General features: G+C 32.8%; 1 protein-coding gene across 1 annotated transcript in view; it reads left to right on the plus strand.

Moving 5' to 3' along the window:
• The window catches only part of LOC140434522 (homeotic protein empty spiracles-like), a 139,699-nt gene that overhangs the window by 81,616 nt on the left and 35,999 nt on the right, over positions 1-22,084 (plus strand). Inside the window, exon 2 of the mRNA XM_072522855.1 lies at positions 16,107-16,279. Coding sequence (XP_072378956.1) covers positions 16,107-16,279 — 173 coding nt within the window. The remainder of the gene's footprint in view (positions 1-16,106; positions 16,280-22,084) is intronic.

Genomic DNA, 22,084 nt, shown 5'->3' on the forward strand with positions numbered 1-22,084 from the left:
TATATATATATATATATATATATATATATATATATATATATATATATATACGACCGGGCTGTCTAAATATGTGATCGAAGAAGAAACGAGCCGCTGGCAATAATTTAGAAAGTGTGGTCGTGGTTTTCTGAATCTACTAGTGAAAAATCAATTTGTTTATTTCAGTTTGTATTTATAACATTTCAGTTTGTAAATAATATATCATCTTATTGCACTTATATATTGCTTTAATTTTTTACAACGTTATTTTGTATTCAAGTATTATTTTTTGAAGCGACGCTTCTATACTGGCGTTGTTTTACTTTATCTCTATAGTAATCTAATGAGGGGAGCGTTACAGTAAACAGTTGGAAGAGTCCATTTACGCGAAGAGGAGAGTCCCTTATACAACATGTACACTTTTTTAATATTATTTAAATCTAAAAAATAATTTGAAAAATATACCTAAATAAATAATAAAATTACTTTAATTAATTTTAAAATTATTATTTAAATTTTAAAAATACAGAAAACCTTAAGTCTAAAGCTTGGCACTAGTCTACAGTACAGCCTACTGTAACACTTTTTTTTTATTTATTGACTATATGACTGCATAAATATAAAATAAATATTCCGACAGTGATTAGTGATAATATTAATAATTATAAAAAGCTATTACCTACATATCATCAATACGTTCATTACGTACATTTTACATAAACTTTTAAAAATATTAAGTAATACATTAAATCTAATTAATTCACATAGCATATATTTATCTTTCCATACAGAATACCCCTAAGATTTATTTCTATAATTTTTCAATTTAAATAAAGATTAATATATTCTAACACCAGCGTTGCCAAATCATAAAGACATTTATTAGCTGTTGTGCTGAAGGTGATGTATCACTAAAAATAAATTTTTATTATTAGGTGCGGTTAACAAAATTGATGTTTCTTTGAGATCTGGTGAAAGGAAATAATTTGTTCAGTAACGTTTTCTATAGTTAATAACTGTTATGTTAGGTTTACCATTAGTGTATCCTGTATTATTTAAATCTACTATTTAAAAAACATTTAGTTCGATATTTAGATTATTCTTTGTCACTTCAAATAGCTTCCGCTCACTTGCTTTTTTGTGTAGCACTTTCGTATATACTTCTCACTTGTCCCAATAAACTCATATACCTGAACCTGTTATATATCTATGGGAAGATTAGTTTATGTGTACATATTTATTACTACATTTTGGGCTATTCGTGACAATAACATTAAATCAACGGAGCCATTGCAGACTTCTGTTTTACCAATTTTACCTTAATATTTTTTACCAATAATAATGAATTTTACCAATAATAATGATGATAAATAAGGTTGAAAACCTCATTTGAACAAAAAGTACGAACTTAAAGTTAAATATAGAAAAATTTATCCACTAACTGGCTAATATTCAACGTTATAAATGTATCATAAAGCCTTTTTGTATTCTGAAGCCCTTAAACAACGCCAAATGATATATTCACAATGAGAATCTACATTAGGTCTGAAATATGGAAACCATCGATGAGATAATTAGGAAACAAGACCAGCACATCACCAAAGGCTTCACCAGCATGAGAACTTCGCTTTTCGCATGCTGTGCCACTAAAGTCTGCTTCTTCTTCAGATGCAAATCCACTAATGGATGTTAGCGATCACATTTTCCATTAATTCTCTATTTCTTGCAATATGTATCAGATATTGTATGTCGTTAATCCCTGTCCATTGCCTTATGTTTCGGAGCCAGGACATTTTCTTGCGTCCCATTTCTCTCTTGCCTTAAATTTTACCCTCGATTATAAGTTGGAGGAACTGGTATTTTTCATTTCGCGTGATGTGACCTAGATACGCCGTTTTCCTTTTTTTGATGGTTTCGAAAAGTTGGCGTTCTTGGTTTATTCTTTTAAGGACATCTATATTTGTGATTTTCGCTGTCCATGGTATTTTTAGGATACGGCGATAGAGCCACATTTCGAAAGCTTCTAATCTGTTTATATCCCTCGTTTTGAGTGTCCAGCCCTCTACGCCATATAGCAGCACTGACCACACGTAGCACTTAGTATAATTTAGTCTCAGTTGAAGATTGAATTCTGAACAAGTCAGTACCTTCTTGAATTTTACGAAAGCTTGTCGAACTTGCTCAATGCGACATTTTACTTCCCTGTCCGATGCCCAGTCTTCAAAAAGCCACGATCCCAGGTATTTAAATTTACTCACTCTTTCAATGGACTTATTATTCAGTGTTATGGTGGAGTTTTCAAGTGCATCAAAGTTTCTGGAGTGGCACTAAAGTAGCACCACGAAATAGCGTATTTAGTGGCGCTACTTTTATTACAGAAACGCCTTGGTAAGGCGCTGTAAACAGTTGGAAGAGTCCATTTACTCAACAAGGAGAGTCCGTTATACAACATGTAAACTTTTTTTATAACATTTTATTAAATTCTATGACATACACCAATTGGTATAAATATCTTTCCAATTGTCAGATCACAAGCTATTCCATTCAGAAGGAGATTTAACTTCAAAATGGCAAACTGGCAAAAGTATGCAGACATGCTAGATTTTGAGCTGCTACGTCTTGAACCAAAAGTAGAGAACTACGAAAAATTTGTAGCGGTACTCAAGCTGTCTCCAGAGGATGTAGACAACAATATGTTCCCGGGATGTCCAGTGAGTCCAAAGAACTAATGAGAACATACGAAACCCTCTATTCCACTGACCCTTTTAGCCAAGAAACGATTGACTGTGGAGCAGTACTACTGCAAAAGCTAAGTCAAGTCAGACAGGAAAAGTGGATTGAGCCCCTGGAAAAAATGGACATGACACATAGTAGTAAAATAGCATGGAACCTTGTAAAAAAAAACTTGGCGGTGATCCAAAAGAACCTAAACCACCTTGCAAGGTTACAGCAAACCCAGTCGCTGCTTAACTCCTTTTGAATGGAAGAACTACGAACCGATATAAGGACCCCAAATACTAGAAGGAGATTGGATTCGGAGACAAACCACCTAGAAACGGGGTGCATGAAACCAACGCCACTCTCAAATCTATATTAAGCAGCGGGTTTTGCAGAACCCTCAATACGCAGAGACGTTGCAGAGCATATAGAGAAAATTAAACAGATCACAGACGAGCGACATGCCTTATACAAAGCTCGAACACCACGAAAGCGACTAAAATCAAGGAAAAACTTTCTTGGAACAGTGCAGGATGAATCGCCTGAGTATTGTCCTCTTCCCCAGGTTCAATGGACCAGCCAGTTCCTAGACTTTAAAACGTGAAAAACTATCAATAGAATAAGAACGGGGGTCGCTCCAGTAAAATCAAACATGACAAAATGGGGAAAAATAGACCAAGATGATGTGAGCTGTGACTGTGGAGAAACACAGAATATGGAACATCTTTTTACATGCAAAAAGTGTCTTCATCGATGTACCCTCGAATATTTACGTAGCTTACGAAGATTACGATGTACGTAGTCCGATACTGGGCCTAAATTTTATGAATGAGATGTCCGGACACGATAAATTAAAGTAAAGTAAACAAAATCTATGACACGAATACTAACTAATAATGGTTTTATACAATTCTTAAATAATATTATTTTTTGTTTATTTGAATCATCTGTTTATGTAAATTATCTATAGATTCACCTCATGTTTGTTAAAATTACACATGTAATTAAAATAATAAATTAATAAAATTACTTTATTCAATTTTAAAAATATTATTTAAATTTTGAAAATACAGAAAACAGTATGAAGTAGTAGATGAAGCTTCGCTCTAGTCTACTGTACCGTCTACTGTACACTTTTTGTATGACTCTGCTTTGGCCTTAGGTGACACTTAACCTGTTAAGCTAATTTTAAGATCAATGTTGTCAATAAACATTTTTAATGGTTTTTAGATACGAAAAGGCTTAGCAAAACCTCTTAATTTTATTAAAATCAGCATTGGAGCTATTTAATCATCTTTTTTTCTCAAAACATATCCCATACGGTATTGCCTTATGAGGAAACATATTGCTGATACGTGCCTGTAGTCTTTAGTATTTCAAGAATATAGTATCTAATAAAACCCGTATGTTAAAACAGTTATTATCAATACGCATTCAAGGAAATAAATGTACGTATAAGAGAAATCCTTTAACCTCTCTTCTTACATCTCGCAATTTAATTAATATCATTTTATTTGAAATAATGATTACTCGCGTACCTCGTAGGTGCAACTTCGTGAAATATTTTCGATAATCGGACTCACGATCTCGTTTATTACCAGCCAGTGTTGTAAATTATTGTTTACGAAACTACTTGGTGTCTGTAAATATCTCGTTAGAGTAAAAATCGGTCCGTGGTCTTTTCTAAATTGTTAAAGCTTACATAAGGGTAGATGGAAAATAGTCATCACTTAAGCGCTAACGAGAAGTACAATTATTATTTTCACTCAAATAGAAAATAATTGAAATATATATTGCTAACAATTTTGTAAATTTTGAAAAAGTTATTACTTATATTAATAAGTTGTTCAGTTATAAAATTGCTATTCGAAGAAAACATTTAATAGTTTTCACCTAATGATGTCAACTATTAGTTATAACACTAATAGACACTCTGTCTATTTTTCAAGCTGCTATATTTAACCAGTGACGGCTGGTGTTAATTTTGTTTATCAGGACGTTGTTCAAAATAATAAATAGGTACTTATCAAAAGCCTACATCTAAAAATTAAACTCAATCCTTCTGTTTTTATGATGAATTTTTTCGTCACCTTTTCGTCGAAACGTCTTAATCAATTTCAAAGTAGAGAAACATTTATCAGTTATGGAACCTCATGTGGGGAGTGCCTCACCAACTGTGATTGCTTCTTGGTTGGGTAGTGCAACTACTTCTGACCATTTAGAAAAGTAGTCCATAACAACCATTAAATACTTTGTTGAATTGGTATTTTCCTGTAAGTCTCATTTTGGGTCATTTCTTGGATGCACACAGATCACTTCATTTGCACTATTCTTCCACATCTTGCCGACAATAAACCCAGTAATACCTCTCACTGACTTTGGCGGACGACGCAATACTACTCTCTCAAAGTGAAGATGATTTACAACGTATGCTGCATCAATTTAATATAACCGCCAGAAAATTTAACATGTTAATTTCCCCAACAAAGACAAAATGCATGGTTATAACAGCAAATTTACTAAGATGTAAACTGGAGCTGGAAGGTCAGATAATAGAACAAGTGATGGAGTTTAAATATCTAGGCATCACATTATCTAGCTACGGAAAGCTCGAAACCGAAGTGGAAGATCAAGTGAATAGAGCAAACAGAGCCGCAGGCTGCCTAAACGAAACAATATGGAGAAATAAAAATATCGGGAAAGAAACGAAAGGCAGAATTTACAAAACAGTCATCAGACCAATAATGACATACGCGGCAGAAACAAGACCTGACACAGAGAGAACAAAAAGGATGTTAGAAACAGCAGAGATAAAAAATTGATGGTAAGACACTATGGGACAGAGCTAGAAGTACAGATATACGACATATATGCAAGGTGGAGAACATCAAAAACTGGGTAAGAAATAGAAGAGTAGAATGGAACGATCATATAAGCCGAATGACAACAATTAGAGTAGTGAAGACGGCAAGAGACGGTTCCCCAATAGGAAGACGATCAGTAGGAAGACCACGCAAACGATGGAATGACAACTTACTGGAGGCACATTGAAAAACAGACAGAGTCATGTCTATATAAAAAGAAGAAGAAGAAGAAGAAGACTTTGGCCAGAGTCCTATTGCTTCCAAAATACCCCCCAGAGTGGCTATCGCCGAGTCTTGTAAGCACGTCCTTCACAAATGTCCTTGGGAGGACACCTTGGGGTACTGTTCTTGTTCCATCTGGACTCTTCCATTTAGAGTGACGGCGTCATCTCGCAGACACAAAGAGTCACACTGAAGCCAACAGCTCTTCACTACTTGCCCATATTTGGCAATTTCCTGCCACTGTTCCATTATTCAGCCACTTACGGACTAGATTTAGATCTGGACCTTTCTTCTGCTCACAGACCAGCTTTAAGTGTGGATTTTTTTTTGCTCACGGACTAACTTTAGATCTGGATTTTTCTTCAGTTCACGGAGTAGCTTTAGATGTGGATCTTTTTTCTGCTCGTGCTGGAGGTTTTTTCTTGGCTAGAGCTTCTTTTTTACTTACGCCCTCTATGGTTTTTAACTGTTGAATCTGGCTCCCTCGTTTTTTTTTTGGCGCTTTCAGAATCAAAAGTTGCACTCCTCATATGGTATTTCTAAAAGACAGGAAAGCGTATTTAGATCGTCTTCTTTCACTTCGGTAACACCTCTTACTTGATGACTTTTTACGACTTCATACTCCAAGGCTGCAATAATGGCGTCTTTCAATATTTGGTAGCGTCTTCTCCCTAGTCGTATTGTTTGCTAAAGGTCTACATCACGCAGGTCATTGAGGAAGCATTGGATAATGAATTGGTGCAGAAACTCTTCCGGGGCTTCGGGCCAAACAAATTGTGCTCTATTTTCTACTTCCGCTTCTTATTTTTGCATGGATTCGTTTTAGCCTTGGATACGCATTTTTAGTTGACTCTGGTATACTTGCTTCAAATATTGGTTACCGTATCTTAATGTTTTTTCGATTTATTTTTTCAAATTTTCTTTACTTTACTCTATTTTTGTAGACGTTTTTCATCAGCCAATTTTTCTTCCTGACGACATCTCTCTTTAACTTTCTTTTATTCCAGACGACGTTTCTCTTCAGCTTCTTGATGTTTTTTTCTACTTGTTGTTTTGTTACTGAGGCAATTATATCTTGGATTTCCTCCATCTTGTTCGCGTTTCTTCTTTTGACCATAAACTTCTCGAATATAATTTTTTTAACTTAATCATACACTTTTGGGACCAATTGTTGCGTTTTTCTAAGGATTTAGAGATTAAATGAACCAATTGTCGTTTAACTAGTTTTATGTCATATAGTCAATGAACGTTATTTATACCTAGTTTAGGCGGAGCGCTCTAACCAGGGAGAGAAATGGATAGCGCCTTATATAAGCAGACCGTAATTTCTGGACTTTACGCGTCCACTATACTGGAAGCCGACAACTTCTCCACATTGATAGAATGCTGAGTGGAAGCTTCGTAAAAGAAAAGAATATTCTTGAAAATATTACTTTTTGCCTGTACGAGGTCGGCTTCCATAATTACATTTCTCCATACCAATCTTGGACTAACTAATATTAACTCCGTCACAATCATGTTTTGTATCTCCCACCAGGTCTTCTTTGGTGCTATTTCTAGGAATTAGCCACTCAACAATTCTTCATATTCCCTGAACATTATTTGGGCGTTGGACGTGCTCTAACTATATTAACCTGTGCATTCTTATTTTGACATTAATTGATGTCACGCTTAGGTTACCCCTAATATACTCTCTATTAATTTTATCGTTTTTGTCACTCCAATTCACTCCTAAGCATTCTTTGTCTCTTAAAACGCATACGCTGGTGATTTCTTTTTTACAGCAGTAACCTACATCATAGCTAGTCTTACTACAATTTATTGGAATTTGTCCTTCAGTTTAATTGTTATCTTTCTGTTACAAAACACACTATCGGTCTCCTTCCATTTAATCCATTCCGCTCTAATTTCGTTGTGTATTGTTCTAATACACTAAAGCATTAGTTATATTTCATTTACACCTCTATCTTTATTTTATCACTCACTCAATATTTTCTACATTTCCTTTTACTTTTTAATTAAGTTATGAATTAATAAATAAATTTTTCCTTAACAAACTTTAGGTTGGGTAGCCCCTTTATACTAAATTCAAGAATAATTGGCAATCCGCCCAAGTGCAAAAATGTAAATAGCATCTGAATTTAACAAAGCCACTAAATAAAGATGTAGAGTAGTTGAAAACAATTTGTAGCGATTTGTTCGTGATCCTTTCGCATTCAGGCCTATTTTGCATATAAAGAATGCAGTCCGTTTAGGTTAACTCTGCGTTCTGAATGCAACACGCCGGTCAATGGTGGATCGAGTTCATTATAAGGGACTATTGTTGTATAATCAGGTGTTTAACCCAAGATGTGTTTATTTTATTTTGGGATCCAGTGTATTAAGACTGCTTGTGACTTAATAAACTCCTTGTGTCAGTACTGTTGTTGGCTGCTTTTTTTATTAAATATACCAAGAAATCCAGAAGATTAAATAAAAGACAGTTAAATATTGGTAGAAAAAATCGAATTTTTAAGTGTATTATGAATATTGTTCTTTATCGTAAGTACAAAATCAATAAACACCTTTCTATAGGGAAAATATATTATAATTCAAAATAGCTAACACTTATTTTCTTATTCTTTAAAGAAACCAAGGGTATACTGTCTGCCTTCCCTAATATTCAGAATATCGATTAGAGCAAATAAGAAAGTTAAACACTACTAAGAACGAGTGCTCGCTAAGATTAAATGAAGAAAAAACTACAATTATGTCAGTTATATAAACAGGATGAATATCAGCACCTGGGTATTGCGATAACAGATGATATATACATGTTTAGGGTTAATGGCCCCAAACATAATGCTCGAATAAAATGACATTTCTTTCCCGATATTTTTATTTCTCCATATTGTTCCATTCAGGTAAGCTGCGGCTCTATTTGCTTTTCGCTTGATATTCCACTTCTGTTTTGAGCTTTCCGTAGCTAGATAATTTACATCATTTGCTGTTATAACCATGCATTTTGTCTTTTTTTGTGGATATTAACATGCTAAATTTTCTGGCAATTATATTTAATTGGTGAAGCATACGTTGTAAATCATCTTCACTTTGAGACAGTAGTATTGCGTCGTCTGCATAGCAGATTATTTTAAGTTGTTTTTCTCCCATTTGGTATCTTTTTTTAGTTCTTACTTTTTTTAAAATAATTATTAATATTCAGGGATTCTACAGTATTCACTGCCTTCCCTCGCTCAGCCGTCCCATTCTCCATCGTTTAGGCCTCTCTTACTCATGGCGTCGTCTACGTCGTTCCTTTAGGATCTTCGTGGTCGTCCTCTTTTCCTCCTTCCTATGGGGCCCCATTCGGTTATTCTCTTTATCTTTATTTCTTTGCTTTATTTCGTCATTACTTCTCCTATCCATTTTTGTTACACTGCAGCATCTTCGCAGGCAATCTATCTCTGTTGCTACTATCTTACTGCTGTTTTTCTTATTTACAATCCAATTTTCAGTCCCATATGTCATAATACTTTGCACTAATGTTTTATAAATCTGTGTGTTTGTCTTCATATTTATGTGTCTATCTCACCATACTGAGTTAAGTTGTCGGATTGCTGTTCTTGTTTGTCCTAATCTTTGCTTAATTTCTTTCTCTGTTGTTGCCTTTTTCGTGATTATAAACCCCAAGTATTTGAACTTATCCTTTCCTTTGATTGTTACGTTGTCGTCAATCTGTAGATCTTCTATGTCTTCTTCACTTGTAGATAGGTACTTCATTTTCGCTAGGTTAATATCTAGGCCAGCCTTGGTATATTTTTCTGGTAGTTTCTTCATCATGTAACTGAGGTCTTGTTGGTCTTGTGCAATCACTACTTGATCGTCTGCAAAGCTAACGTATATGGGTAATCGTTTCGCACCGGTACTCCCATGTCTTCGCATTTTCTTTTCCAGGTAGTCAAGGCTTTCTCTAAGTATATTTTGAATAGGGTTGGAGATGTGGAACAACCCTGGAGGACATTTTATTTTCTTTATACTGAGCTTTTGTAGCTTCTATGAGTTCCTTCTGTATTTCTAATTTGTACATTGCCTCCCAGAGTTCTAACCTTGGTACAGAGTCATACGCCTTTCTCAGGTCCACAAATGTATATCTCTATTTTTAAATAATTTCATCCATAGTACGGTCGAACAATAGAGGACTCAGGGAATCTCTCTGTCCTATCGCATTGAGAACTTCGATGATGTCAGTTAGTTCTTCTACATTTACTTTTGTTGTGTTGTTTTGCAAGATATTTTCGATAGTTTTGAGTATTCCTAAAGGTATCTCTCTTGCGTACAATAAGCTTGTTGTATTCTAATGATTTCTCTTGCACGCTGCACGTCCAAGTTATATTCCATCCAGACAAACGCTGAATAGTCTGATAAACTAAATTGATTATGTCGCTTAAAGAACTGTATAAAAATCTTGTCTATCTCGAGTCTTATCTGGTTCATATGCCATTGCTATATGGTGTATTCTTTCTGTATTAAACTCTAATAATTTAATTTATACACTGTTCAATATCAAAACTAGATTCTTCTTGACTTAGTTACCCTTTTGAGAATTGTACTGCTGCGCCTCTGAAGTGCAGCATGCATACACAGACCGAAGAAGACTGCCTGTACCCGTAATTATCGGCTGTAACACAAATTATTTCAACCTTATCTACATAACTAATTGCACACAAATAAACTTGATAATTAACACTTTGTTGCAAATTTGCTTTATTTAGTAGGTATTTGTGTTGTTGGGATGAATAAATAGTTTATGGGCTAGGGAGCGTTGGAAGACGAATTTCAATAACGGAAATGGGGAGGTTAATAAAAGACGGTTAGATGTGGGCACATCGTTGTGCTGGTTTGGAATATTCTAGGAATTTAAAGTGGTGATGTTAAATAGCACTGGTTATAATTAACTGTCAGGTTAACAAAGCATATTTATATGCTTATAAGTTTTGTAGTTGATTTCAAATACCGTTGATAATTTATTTCAAATATGGTTGTTTTTATCAAACATTTTTTTTGTATTACAATTTGAAACACTTTAGTTTAGGACAGTGATAAAAGCTTTTATCTTATTTTTTTCTTGCATTAAAACAGAGTGTACACCCAAATTAGCGAAACACTATTTTGAGTAGCTGTACCAATTTAAGAAAGATGCTACGCAAATAAATTAATGCAATTTCAATAGATACATATTTAGCTAGACAAATTCATAAATAGTATTTCCTTATAAAGCCCTTGCACGTCAGCCAATTTGACGTTGAGATTTTTGCACAGGGTCGCCTTATCGACGGTATAGTAAATAAAGAAAAGTTTTTTTCAATGAAAATAAATGGTTCTATTTTGTTTATTTCAATCGACGATTCTAAGACACAGTTTAAAAATAAACGATAAGTGCCTATGGCAATTTATAGAGTTTGAATTTTTTCAGTGCTATTAAGACTGTATAAACAAACACTCATAGTATGTCTTTTCTTTCGAAATTCTAAAACGCAAATTAAAAGCTTATAGAGAATGGGCTTTAATTTACGTGAATACCTAAACAAATATATAGTTCTCTTTGGGTTAGATTATATTATAACTATTATCACGATGTTCGTTATTTCCTAAAGAAATTGCACTTAGCTATATTGTTTTTTTTAGCCGCTTCTATGACATACTTTTTTGCCAATTATCAGATGAAATTTTTGATATGGACCCACTTAGTAGGTGACGAATAGCTGAAAGTTTTAATTGTTTATCGTGACATATCCTTTCATCTAAACTCATATTAGTTCAATAGTGTTAAAATATTTAATTAATTAACACAAAAGTTCTTTACATTGTTTTGACATTTTGTTTTTTTTTATGAAATACAATATATAATGGCTTATCACAAAACTGTGATATTAATAAAAATAGCACATGGCAACTCTGAAAATATTACCAATATTACCAATAGGATTTGCATATTGCTGTTTCAATGATATTTAATACAAACTGTTGTTTTTAAAAATATGAAAAAAAATTTGAAAAAATATGATATATATATATATATATATATATATATATATATATATATATATGTAAGTCAAAATGGAGTTACAGTGATGACGTGAAATATACACGATATGACTTATATAGCAGGCAGCATGTTTACCCAAGACGCTGTTTTATTTATTTAAACTGTGCGTCTGATAAATATAAATCGTGTGGGGGGCAATACAGAGCCTTGTCTGACTCCTCTTGTATTTTTAATCTTATTTTTTTTATTATTTTTATTTTTCTGATACTTCGTTATATATTTGTATGATGGCTTTCTGGTTCCAATATGTAATTGCGCGATGATTATGATATCTTGTTTATCAATATTTTCCTCACATAAGATGTCAAGGAGTTTTGTCGTGGCTAATCATCACATACTTATACAAAATCAATAACGCATATATGTTTTCATTGTTCTTTTACCATTGTCGTTTTATATATCTTAATCTACATATATAGAGTTTGCATGCCATTAATTAAAGTGTCACCAGATTTAGCTGTTAATTAAGCATCAATAAGAATAACTATAGGTACTTCCTACCGTAATATTTCTGGTCTACTGTGTATGGTTTAGTTTGGGCTTCCCATATATTATCGGTGAATAATTTTCTAATGTATCTGTCTCATTCATTTTTGTTTTGACTCACTTTTTCTTTCTTCTTTCTATTTCTTACAAAATACTTTATTTCATATGCCTCTATTTTATCGGATTGTCCTTTTGACCAGAAGTTTTTTGCCTCTGGCCAAATTATCTCCATTATGACCATTTATGTCTTTGGTTTAAGTATATAAATATATCACTTTTATTAAAGTTCAGAATGGTCGTTATTAACGATAAATTTAGCTGTTTGTTTTGTCAGTAGAAACTGATGTTGTGGGTTTAATTAATAAAACCAAAAAAAAAAGAACTTTTCCAAGATGAAAGAGGTGAAATACAGGAAATACAAGAATTATATCCTTTAGAAAGACAGAAGATCACAACAGATGAAATCAAATATGCTATCAAAAAATCTATAGGTAATAAGGCAGCTAGATTAAACCAAATACCTGTATAACTGTTAAAACTATTGGAATAATGCCGCAAGAGTGGCTAAAGTCAAAAGCACGCTGTATAATATCAAAGCGGGAGTTACCGTTAACGAAAAACTTAATTAACAAACTACGATATGCAGATAACACTGTGATCATTGCAACTAGCATATAAGATCTACAACATCTAATCGAAAGCTTAAGGATATATAGTGCTGAAAATGGGAATTACTATAAATGTTAATAAAAAAAACATATGCTAATTATAAAAAGACCGACCACAAAATATACACCACATATTGAAAATTAATAGTAACGTGATATCACAAATAGAAAAATGTCAGTACTCGGTAACTTTGATCAATGAAACCATTGATCATACTGCAGAAATAAACAGGTGAATAGAGATTGCCAGAGCAGCATTTATACGAATGAAGACACTCCTAACGTCCAGAAATATTAATTTGGAAATCAGACTATGCACCATTCGATGTTATATATTTTTAATATTATTATATGGCGCTGAGACTTGAATATTAAAAAAAAATGCAATTTAATAAGAATCAAACCTTTAGAACTCAGGTTATACCGCAGAGTATTAAAAATATCATCGACTGATTAAACTACAAATATATATATATATATACTGGAGAGGGTTGGTAAAGAAACAGAAATAATCACCACTATACAAACAAGAAAAGTGACCAAACTGATGGGATGACCAAAATATGAAATTTTAAGACTCATAATATAGGGAAAGATTTAAGGAAGAAGATCTCTTAGCCGAAGGCTAGGAATTCTTGCTTAAAGAATCTACGTGATCGATTGATTTGTTTAGAGCAGCAAATTCATTATGATTATCAGCCTTCGTAGGGAGACGGCACTCTAAGAATATCAAAACCGTGTTAAAATAAATCGGAAGTTTTCAGCCAAATATCATCAAGGAGTAGAACATCTATGATATACTCATATATAATTTTTTACATAAGTACATATATTAAAGGATTTTTAGACGCAAAAAGAAAATCAAACAATGAAAGTAAAAGGTTATCCCATTTTTCCATTAACTAAAATTAAATTAGTAACCAGTTGGGGCAATTATCAGCAACATTATAAAAATTTACGACGTCATAAATGTCCGTTATTGTTTGAAGTTATTAAAGAGGCCATCTACTCATTTTTATAGAATTATAAATTAATGCTAATGAGCTGGTTTAGGCCCGTATGAGGTTTCACGATAAAATATGCAGGAAAAAAGGAAGTGTTAAGAAATTAATATAAATGTTTCTTTAACTCGTTCATTATGTTTAAAAAAAAAATCAGCTAGTCACCGCACCTTTGAGTTTTATTTCTATTAATTAATTAATTGAATTTTTTATATTAAATAACTCTTAAGAAATTTGTCTTAAGGTCAATAGAATTTAAATCGATCAATTGAATTGAATCTTTTTCATTTAATTTTAATATATTATTACTTATTTTTGTATTCCCCTTCCATCTAAATTAAAGTGAAATTATTTATCCATAACTTGATTGACTGAGCGATTTTTTCAATATAAATAAAAATATGAGAATAGGTATCATTTTTAACTTTAACTCTTTAAGTTGTAGTGGTAGCAATAGCTACCATAAAGTTTAAAGTTTATTTTGGAATGACAGTCACGCGAAATTGAGCTTTACGCACTTCACTTGACATCTCTTGAGTATCTCTGGTAAGAATGCATACCAAACCAACAAGGAATGCGCGCCAAAATCACATATGATGATGTAGACGGTATGTGCGCATTTCCGTCTACCATATTTCACCGAAAACAGGTGGTTTGTGCATTTCAGTTCAATTTTTAGCTGTTACATGTTAAAGAATTGTAAAATAACTTGATGAGTATTGTTACATATTATACATAGATTGTAGTGGTTTGAATTTCGTTAAAAAACTGTGTTCCACATTCTTCCCTACAAACCTAAAAAACTATAAAAAATATATTTACATTTACATAAGTTCCTCATCAAGTAACGAGGATGAAGGAACAATAAACAATAATTCATTGGTATCAATTAATAGTCTTCAAGTTCACATGAGTTTAGATAAAGAAATAGTAAATAAAAATTCATTAGAAGTCTCACAGTCACTCTGCTGCTTTTTTAATAGAATGTCAAAATTATGCATAGTTTCCACTCTTCAGGTACTTCGGTTCTGTTAATGCAGATTTCAAATAGTTGAGTGAGATGATAGTATAATAATTCCGGTCTATATTTGACAAGTTGTGTAGGGACACTTCCTAGTCCAGAAGCTTTTCCATTTTTCATAGCCTTACATGTCTATGTAGCCTTATTAACCGTAAGATTTGGAGGAGATCCGGCCGTATTCACATTTCTGACTTCGACTATGTCGAGATAACGTTCTCTGGTTTCAGTTAAGAGCTCCTGCTGTTATTAGTGATATTATTCCTTTTTTGTTATTACGTCGAAATGTTTTAATTAATTGCAAGGTTTCTGTACACCTGCGACCTCCAAGAAATTTTACTGCAATTTCTCTCCCAAGCTTCATTTTTTTAGCATCTCTTCTTTCGTACTCTGGCGTGTGCTTTTTGATATGCTACTTTATCGTTGTCATCCTGAGATCTTTGGAATTGCTGGCATTTTTACCTCTTTTCTTCAATATCCTTTTCTATTCCTTCGTTCCACTAGTATAGTTTCCCTCTTGTGTCACTTTTTTCGTACTGTCCCAATGCTTTTTTTGCTAATTCATGGATGCATAATTTGATCCATTCGTACTATTTTTCAGTATTGTTAAAATCTTAACCAAATTTGAGTTTGCTGTTTAGTCTAGATTTGTATAGTAGTTGCACTTTCTTGGTCTAAGCTTTATAAATTGTACTTCTGTTCTTCATTTTGGTAACTTTTCCTTTTTCCCTTCTGCTTCAATTTTGTAACTTTTTGTTCCTGGAAATGCTATTTTGGATCCTACGGTATAATGGTCACTGCCACAAGTTGCTCCTCTAAATTCATTATTTAATGTACTAATAAAAAATAAGAGACTGATATCTTGGTCTCTCAGTGTATCATTTTAGGTACTCTGTGTTTTAACGTAATGATGTTAAATATGTGTAAATTAGTACCAGAATAGAAATTTTTTTATAATCTGTAGATTCCCCAAAAATCAGTATTTAATTTTAAGACTACTGGTAGCTTCTGTAACTAAGGTTTACAAATAAAATTCAATGTTTTAAGTTTTTCTTATTGTTACAGGTCCAGATATTCCTGGCTTCCTTCTTCAACCCTTCCGAAAACCAAAGAGGATAAGGACAGCGTTTAGTCCTTCGCAATTACTTAAGTTAGAGCACGCTTTCGAGAAAAACCATTACGTAGTAGGCGCTGAAAGGAAGCAGTTGGCACAATCTTTATCATTAACAGAAACTCAGGTAAATCAATAATATGACATAAGGTATATTTTTCCAAGCTGAAAATCATAAACATTCAAATAAAAATATCTAAATCCTGAATTTCCCTTGATTAACGGTTAACAACATTATAGGATTAAGGACTAAGAACATTAAGAGCACAAGAAAGATTAAGAACAGAAGCATATCCTGAGAAAACTAATAAATAACTCATATTTATATATTATTGATACCAGCGATATTTCAAATTTTCCGAGTGTATTAAAAATATGCCAGATAAAAAATTTGCTTTATTGTAAATCTCGTATTATAAGAATATCTATATAAAATTTCAAACCAGCCATTTCATAAACTGCGTTTATTTAACGTTAAAAAGCAGATGAAGCTCTTCGATGTTACCCTCCATCCGTCGCACAACTCACCCCATCCGAAGTAATCGCAAACACAAACAATAGAGGGACGGTGTCATCTCCCGCCAAGATGGCGTTAAACGGTTCAAATTCCCCCTGCGCCAATAACATTCATCGTCTTCCCTTGTAATTGTCCCTTCCCGATAGACGTGGAGACGGTCTCCGCCGGGTTTTTGTAATGATAATCCCCATCCCGTGAAATTGATAGTTTATTTCTCGTTGCGTGCGCACTACTTTATCGACCCAGCGGCTGATTCTGACACGACGCCACGTCATTCCACGCCGGGATTAAATCTTTTGATGGGAGTTAATGAAGTGGATTATTTTTCTGAATGGATTGCGTTCTCGTAGGAGTTCAGCTTTATATTTGACCATACTTGAAATAAATACTTTTTGGAATACATCCATCTGTATCGATATATTTTTTGTAGTATATTCATTGTTAGTTACCTAATATATTACACCAATATTAAGAGCTTTTGATACCTTCGGCAAGTAAAAACTGTTTATATAGATTATATAATAAACTTTCTTGTTCTTCCGTTATCTTTAATCGATTCTTGGCATGACAATCTTGGAAATAGAGTTACTTGTTTACATTTATTTTCATCTCTTATAGAGTTGTGTTTTCATAGAACATATCTTTCTTTCTTTGGTAACTATTGTTACAACTGCTTTTTATTGGGAAAATTACATGTAATAAGATCAAACAATATGAACTAAGTGAAAAGGTTGGTGACTTGTAAAGGGCAATGCAGAAAGTAATATTTAAAATGAACGTAATGAGAGTAATGCAAACCGCATACAATACTCGAGAAACAAGATACATAGATAGTCATCGAGTACAATATTGATGGGAAATACCCAGCCTAAAGGAGCCAACATCTTCGTAAAAAAAATTTTATATCAAAATTTTTAGTAAAAGGTATAAATAAAATACCCAAACGGGTTATATTACAAATACAGAACGTTTTCGGAATGTAAATTCCATCATCAGTGTAACAAAGTGCACATGCTATGAGCCACTAAAATATATGCGTGAAAACCCTTTAAATGTTATAAATTTACAAATATGTTTCATTATAAACTATTAAAAAGTAGGATGTTTAAGTTACCGTTGGAATTGGTAACATGGCAACGTAAATTTTTTTGTGATACATGGTATACAGCCAGCTACAGGAACTTAGTTTCCTAGTGGATTCTTCTTCGTACTCTTTTTTTATGTAGACATGATCCTCTCTGTTTTTTAATGTGCCTCTTGTAAGTTGTTCCATCGTTTCCTTTACTTACTTTACGAACTTAGTTTCCTAGTGGATTCTTCTTCGTACTCTTTTTTTATGTAGACATGATCCTCTCTGTTTTTTAATGTGCCTCTTGTAAGTTGTTCCATCGTTTCCTTGGTCTTCCTACTAATCGTCTTCGGTCGTCATTCGGCTTATATAATCGTTTCATTCCACTCTTCTAACAAAGTCCTTGATGTTCTCTACCTTGCTATATCTGTATTTCTAGCTCTGTCTGATAGTGTCTTACCATCAATTTTTTTAAGAGTTTTGATCTCTGCTATTTCCAATATTCTTTTTGCCTCTCTGCCAGATAGTGTTCCTGCCGCGTGTGTCATTATTATCCAGATAACTGTTTTGTAAATTCTGTCTTTTATTTCTTTCCCGATATTTTTATTTCTCTATAATGTTTTATTCAGGCAACATGCGGCTGTTTGTTCTATTCACTTAATCTTCCACTTTTGTTTTGAGCTTTCCATAACTAGATAGTTAAACTCTTGTTCTATTATCTAACCTTCCAGCTTCAATCTTAGTAAATTTGCTGTTATAACTATGCATTTTGTCTTTGTTGGGGCAAATTAAAAGTTGGTGCAGCATACATTGTAAATAATCTCTACTTTGAGATAGTAATATTGCGTCATCTGCATAGCAGATTATTTTAAGTTGTTTTTCTCCCATTTAGTACCCCATTCTAGTTCTTACTTTTTTATTATTTCATACATAATCAGGTTGAACAATAGAGAACTCAGGGAATCTGCCTGTCTTATTCCATTGTCAGCTTCAATTGGGTCAGTTAGTTCCTTCTCTACTTTTACTTTTATTGTGTTGTTTTGGTAGATACTTTCGATCATTTTGACTATCCCTAGAGGTATCTGTTTAATCTATACCTTCTTAAGGTCCACAAACATAGATATGCTGGTTTGTTATATTCTAATGATTTCTCTTGCACTTGCCGCATTGTTAATAAAGCATCGATGCATGATCTTCCTGACCTAAAACCTTGTTGTTTTTCTGCTAGTGTTGTAATTTCATTCAGTTTATTTTTTAAAACTTCGGTTGTTAATTTTGGTGTTTTCTTTAATAAATTAATTTCTCTGTAATTTTTCGGGTACGATTTGCCTCCCTTTTTTGGAAGAGATGTATTAGGATGCTTGATCTCTCTTCTTGTGGTATTCTATTATTTTTTTAATTAGTTATAATAGTTGTTTGGTCAGATCTGATCCTTTAGGAGTTCATTCAGTATTATCCTTTCCTTAAAATTTTCTATTTTTAATTTCCTTTTCCTCTTCCTCCTTAATATTTATTTCTTAGTTTGTCGTCAATTCTGGTGGTCGTTGGTGGTTCATTACAGTCACTTTAGCAAATAGGGATCGAAAGTAGTCTGTCCATGTTTCCTTCTGAATGTGTTTTATTTTTATTTGTTCGTTCATCTCTTTTCTTTGTCCTCTGATCATTCTCCATATTTCTTTTTGTGTTCCGTAGAAGTCGTGTTTTATCTGCTGCATTGAGAGCCAACGTAATTAGGGAAAATCAAATAAAGAATGCAACGTGCATATCTACCCTTTTGTATTACTTTTTCTTCTTAGAATTGGTTAGACTGTTCCCACTGTTTTAAAGACTTTTATAATAAGTCTACGGTTTTTGTTTAAGTTATTGAATGCTTGACTTACATAATATAATTTTAATTCTTTTCCATGATATTTCTTTTGTTTCGGCATTCCAGAAATGTTTCATATTTTAAAGCGAAGCTTCTAAACTGGCGTTGCATTACTTTTTTCCCTATAGTAAAATGCTGAGGCGAGCGTCATAGATGTAGCGCCACGAGAAGTCGACACGAAATGCCGATTTTTCACATCGTTTCAGTATTCGCGATCAACTCGTTTCTATTATCTGTTCGTTCGTCGTTAATATTAATTAATTAATAGTCATTATATATTTAATCTAAGCAGGTTTAAATTAAAAACTGCATAAAAAAAAACTAACAAAAATACAGATATTAAATGAGAAGCAAAATAAATATCTGTCAATAAAAGATTCGATTTATATCGATTGTCACAATTTAAAAGTCATGAATGTCATCCAATAATATTGTACTTCTGTTTAAATTGGAATTATTATTTTTATGACACTTCTATTTTTAAAATAATTTCATATAAATACAATTATTATTTTTAAACATCTTATCTAGTTTATATAATGATTACATTTACTATTAAATGATATTTAGTTATAATTTAATATTTTGTCTGAATTTGACAGGTCTGTCAGAAGTAAACAACACATGATTTGTTAATACGTTAGCAGGTGGCGTTAGAAGCAAATATAATAATTTATTGAATTATTTTATTACAATATAATTTGTTTAAATTATAAATAATAAATAAATAACACAATTTCTTTATTCAATTTTAAAAATAGTATTTAAATATTAATAATCCAGAAAACATAGTATGAATCTTTGCGCTAGTCTACAGTACCGCCTACTGTACCGTCTTTTTTTTATACAACCCTTTTTACCACCTTTTTATATAAACAAAATTAATACTTTTAGGAAATACCCAAAAAACAACATCTTTTGTTTATAACGTTGATTTTATTTAATACAAATGTTAACATTTACTTACAAATGGAATTACACGACAAGAATAATCCTGGAAACAAACACTTTCACGTCAAAAGAACCATCCACCTTTCAACTTAATAAGTCTTACAGTTTCAAATTTCTGATGATATCATCTCCGAGTAAGGTGAACCTCAATCAAGTTATAATAATTGACGAAATGCTCGCTGGCATTTAGAAAACTGATGAGGTTAATTAAAGTTATCCCTCCGTCGATCTCTTCTTCTTCTTCTGTCGTTTCTATCAGTCATCGGTTACCATCGTCAGTAACCACGTCCGTAACAGCTTTGTTAAGTAGGATATTGCGCGATAACCTTTGGATAATTAACCTTTGATGCGAATTCTGTCTTTATGTAGAAAGTTTTTTATGTGATTTATTTTGTGATACTTGTTTTCCTGAGTTCGGCGAATTTATTTATGCTGCACAATTTTATTTTTATATTTTGACTAGATGTATTTATACTAGATATATTTATTGTGTATGTTTATGTATATACAATGATTAATTAGTACCAAAACTCACAAGTATCCAAAACAGTTATTAACAAATAATGTACATAATTGACAGCTTTAAGCTTTACATTTTAAAACTGTTATTTTGTAGAGAGAGGAGTTGTTTGACCTAATAGATTTTTCTTATTTCCTATTTCAACAGTTACTTACATTTTTTACTTGCTGCTTTGCTCTTTCCTTTTCACCGCAGTTTTTTCAGTTTTTCAGTTTTTTCAGTTCTTGCTTAGCTTTGTCGCGGTTTTGCTGACTACTGCTGTGTCGTTCCCCTATGTCCTGTAATGGAATAATTTCCATATGACTGACGCTTTGATGACTGTTTTGTTTGTTTTTGCCTGGTTTTTATTGTCCCACAAGAAGCTAGGAAATGGATTGTCACTTCCACGTGAAGAAGATGGTAAATTAAACCTTGGTGTAGCTTTATAGTCCTAAAGTATAGTCTTTCTTAGATTACACACAGTGCTTATTTCACACAATTAGTGATCACGGCAGCACAAGGAGAACCCCTTCTTCACGACAAGATCTTCCTGCTCTCGAAGGGAAATCTTGCTGATAACAGAACTGTTTATATAAAAGGTGTCTACAAATCCAAATAACCCAGTGTTTTTATTGAAATATGTTGGATTAGTTATACAATCAGTTCAAAGCAGAATAGTGAACATAAATTGACTAAGATCATATACACCACCATATAAGGTTCTGCTTTTGTAAACTCCCTTTACTATATTAACTTATAAATCCGGATTCTCTTGAATCTTCTAATTTGGTTCGTGCCATCAAGGAGCGGGAAAGGCTCAGCATTTGCGTGTTTGAGGATCCTGTCTTCGTGGTTTCTCGCATACAATGATGGTGTGTCGAATAGTGTCAATTCTGTAGTGTTTTTGTGTATGCCACTGTATCTGATATAACCAAAACATTTGTCATATAATATCATAAGTACTTTGTTTGAAAGTACTTATCAGCAAAGAACCAATCAGATGTAAAATAGAAAATGGTGGCATCACTC

This window comes from Diabrotica undecimpunctata, chromosome 2 (genome assembly GCF_040954645.1).
Source record: "Diabrotica undecimpunctata isolate CICGRU chromosome 2, icDiaUnde3, whole genome shotgun sequence".
NCBI lineage: Eukaryota > Metazoa > Arthropoda > Insecta > Coleoptera > Chrysomelidae > Diabrotica > Diabrotica undecimpunctata.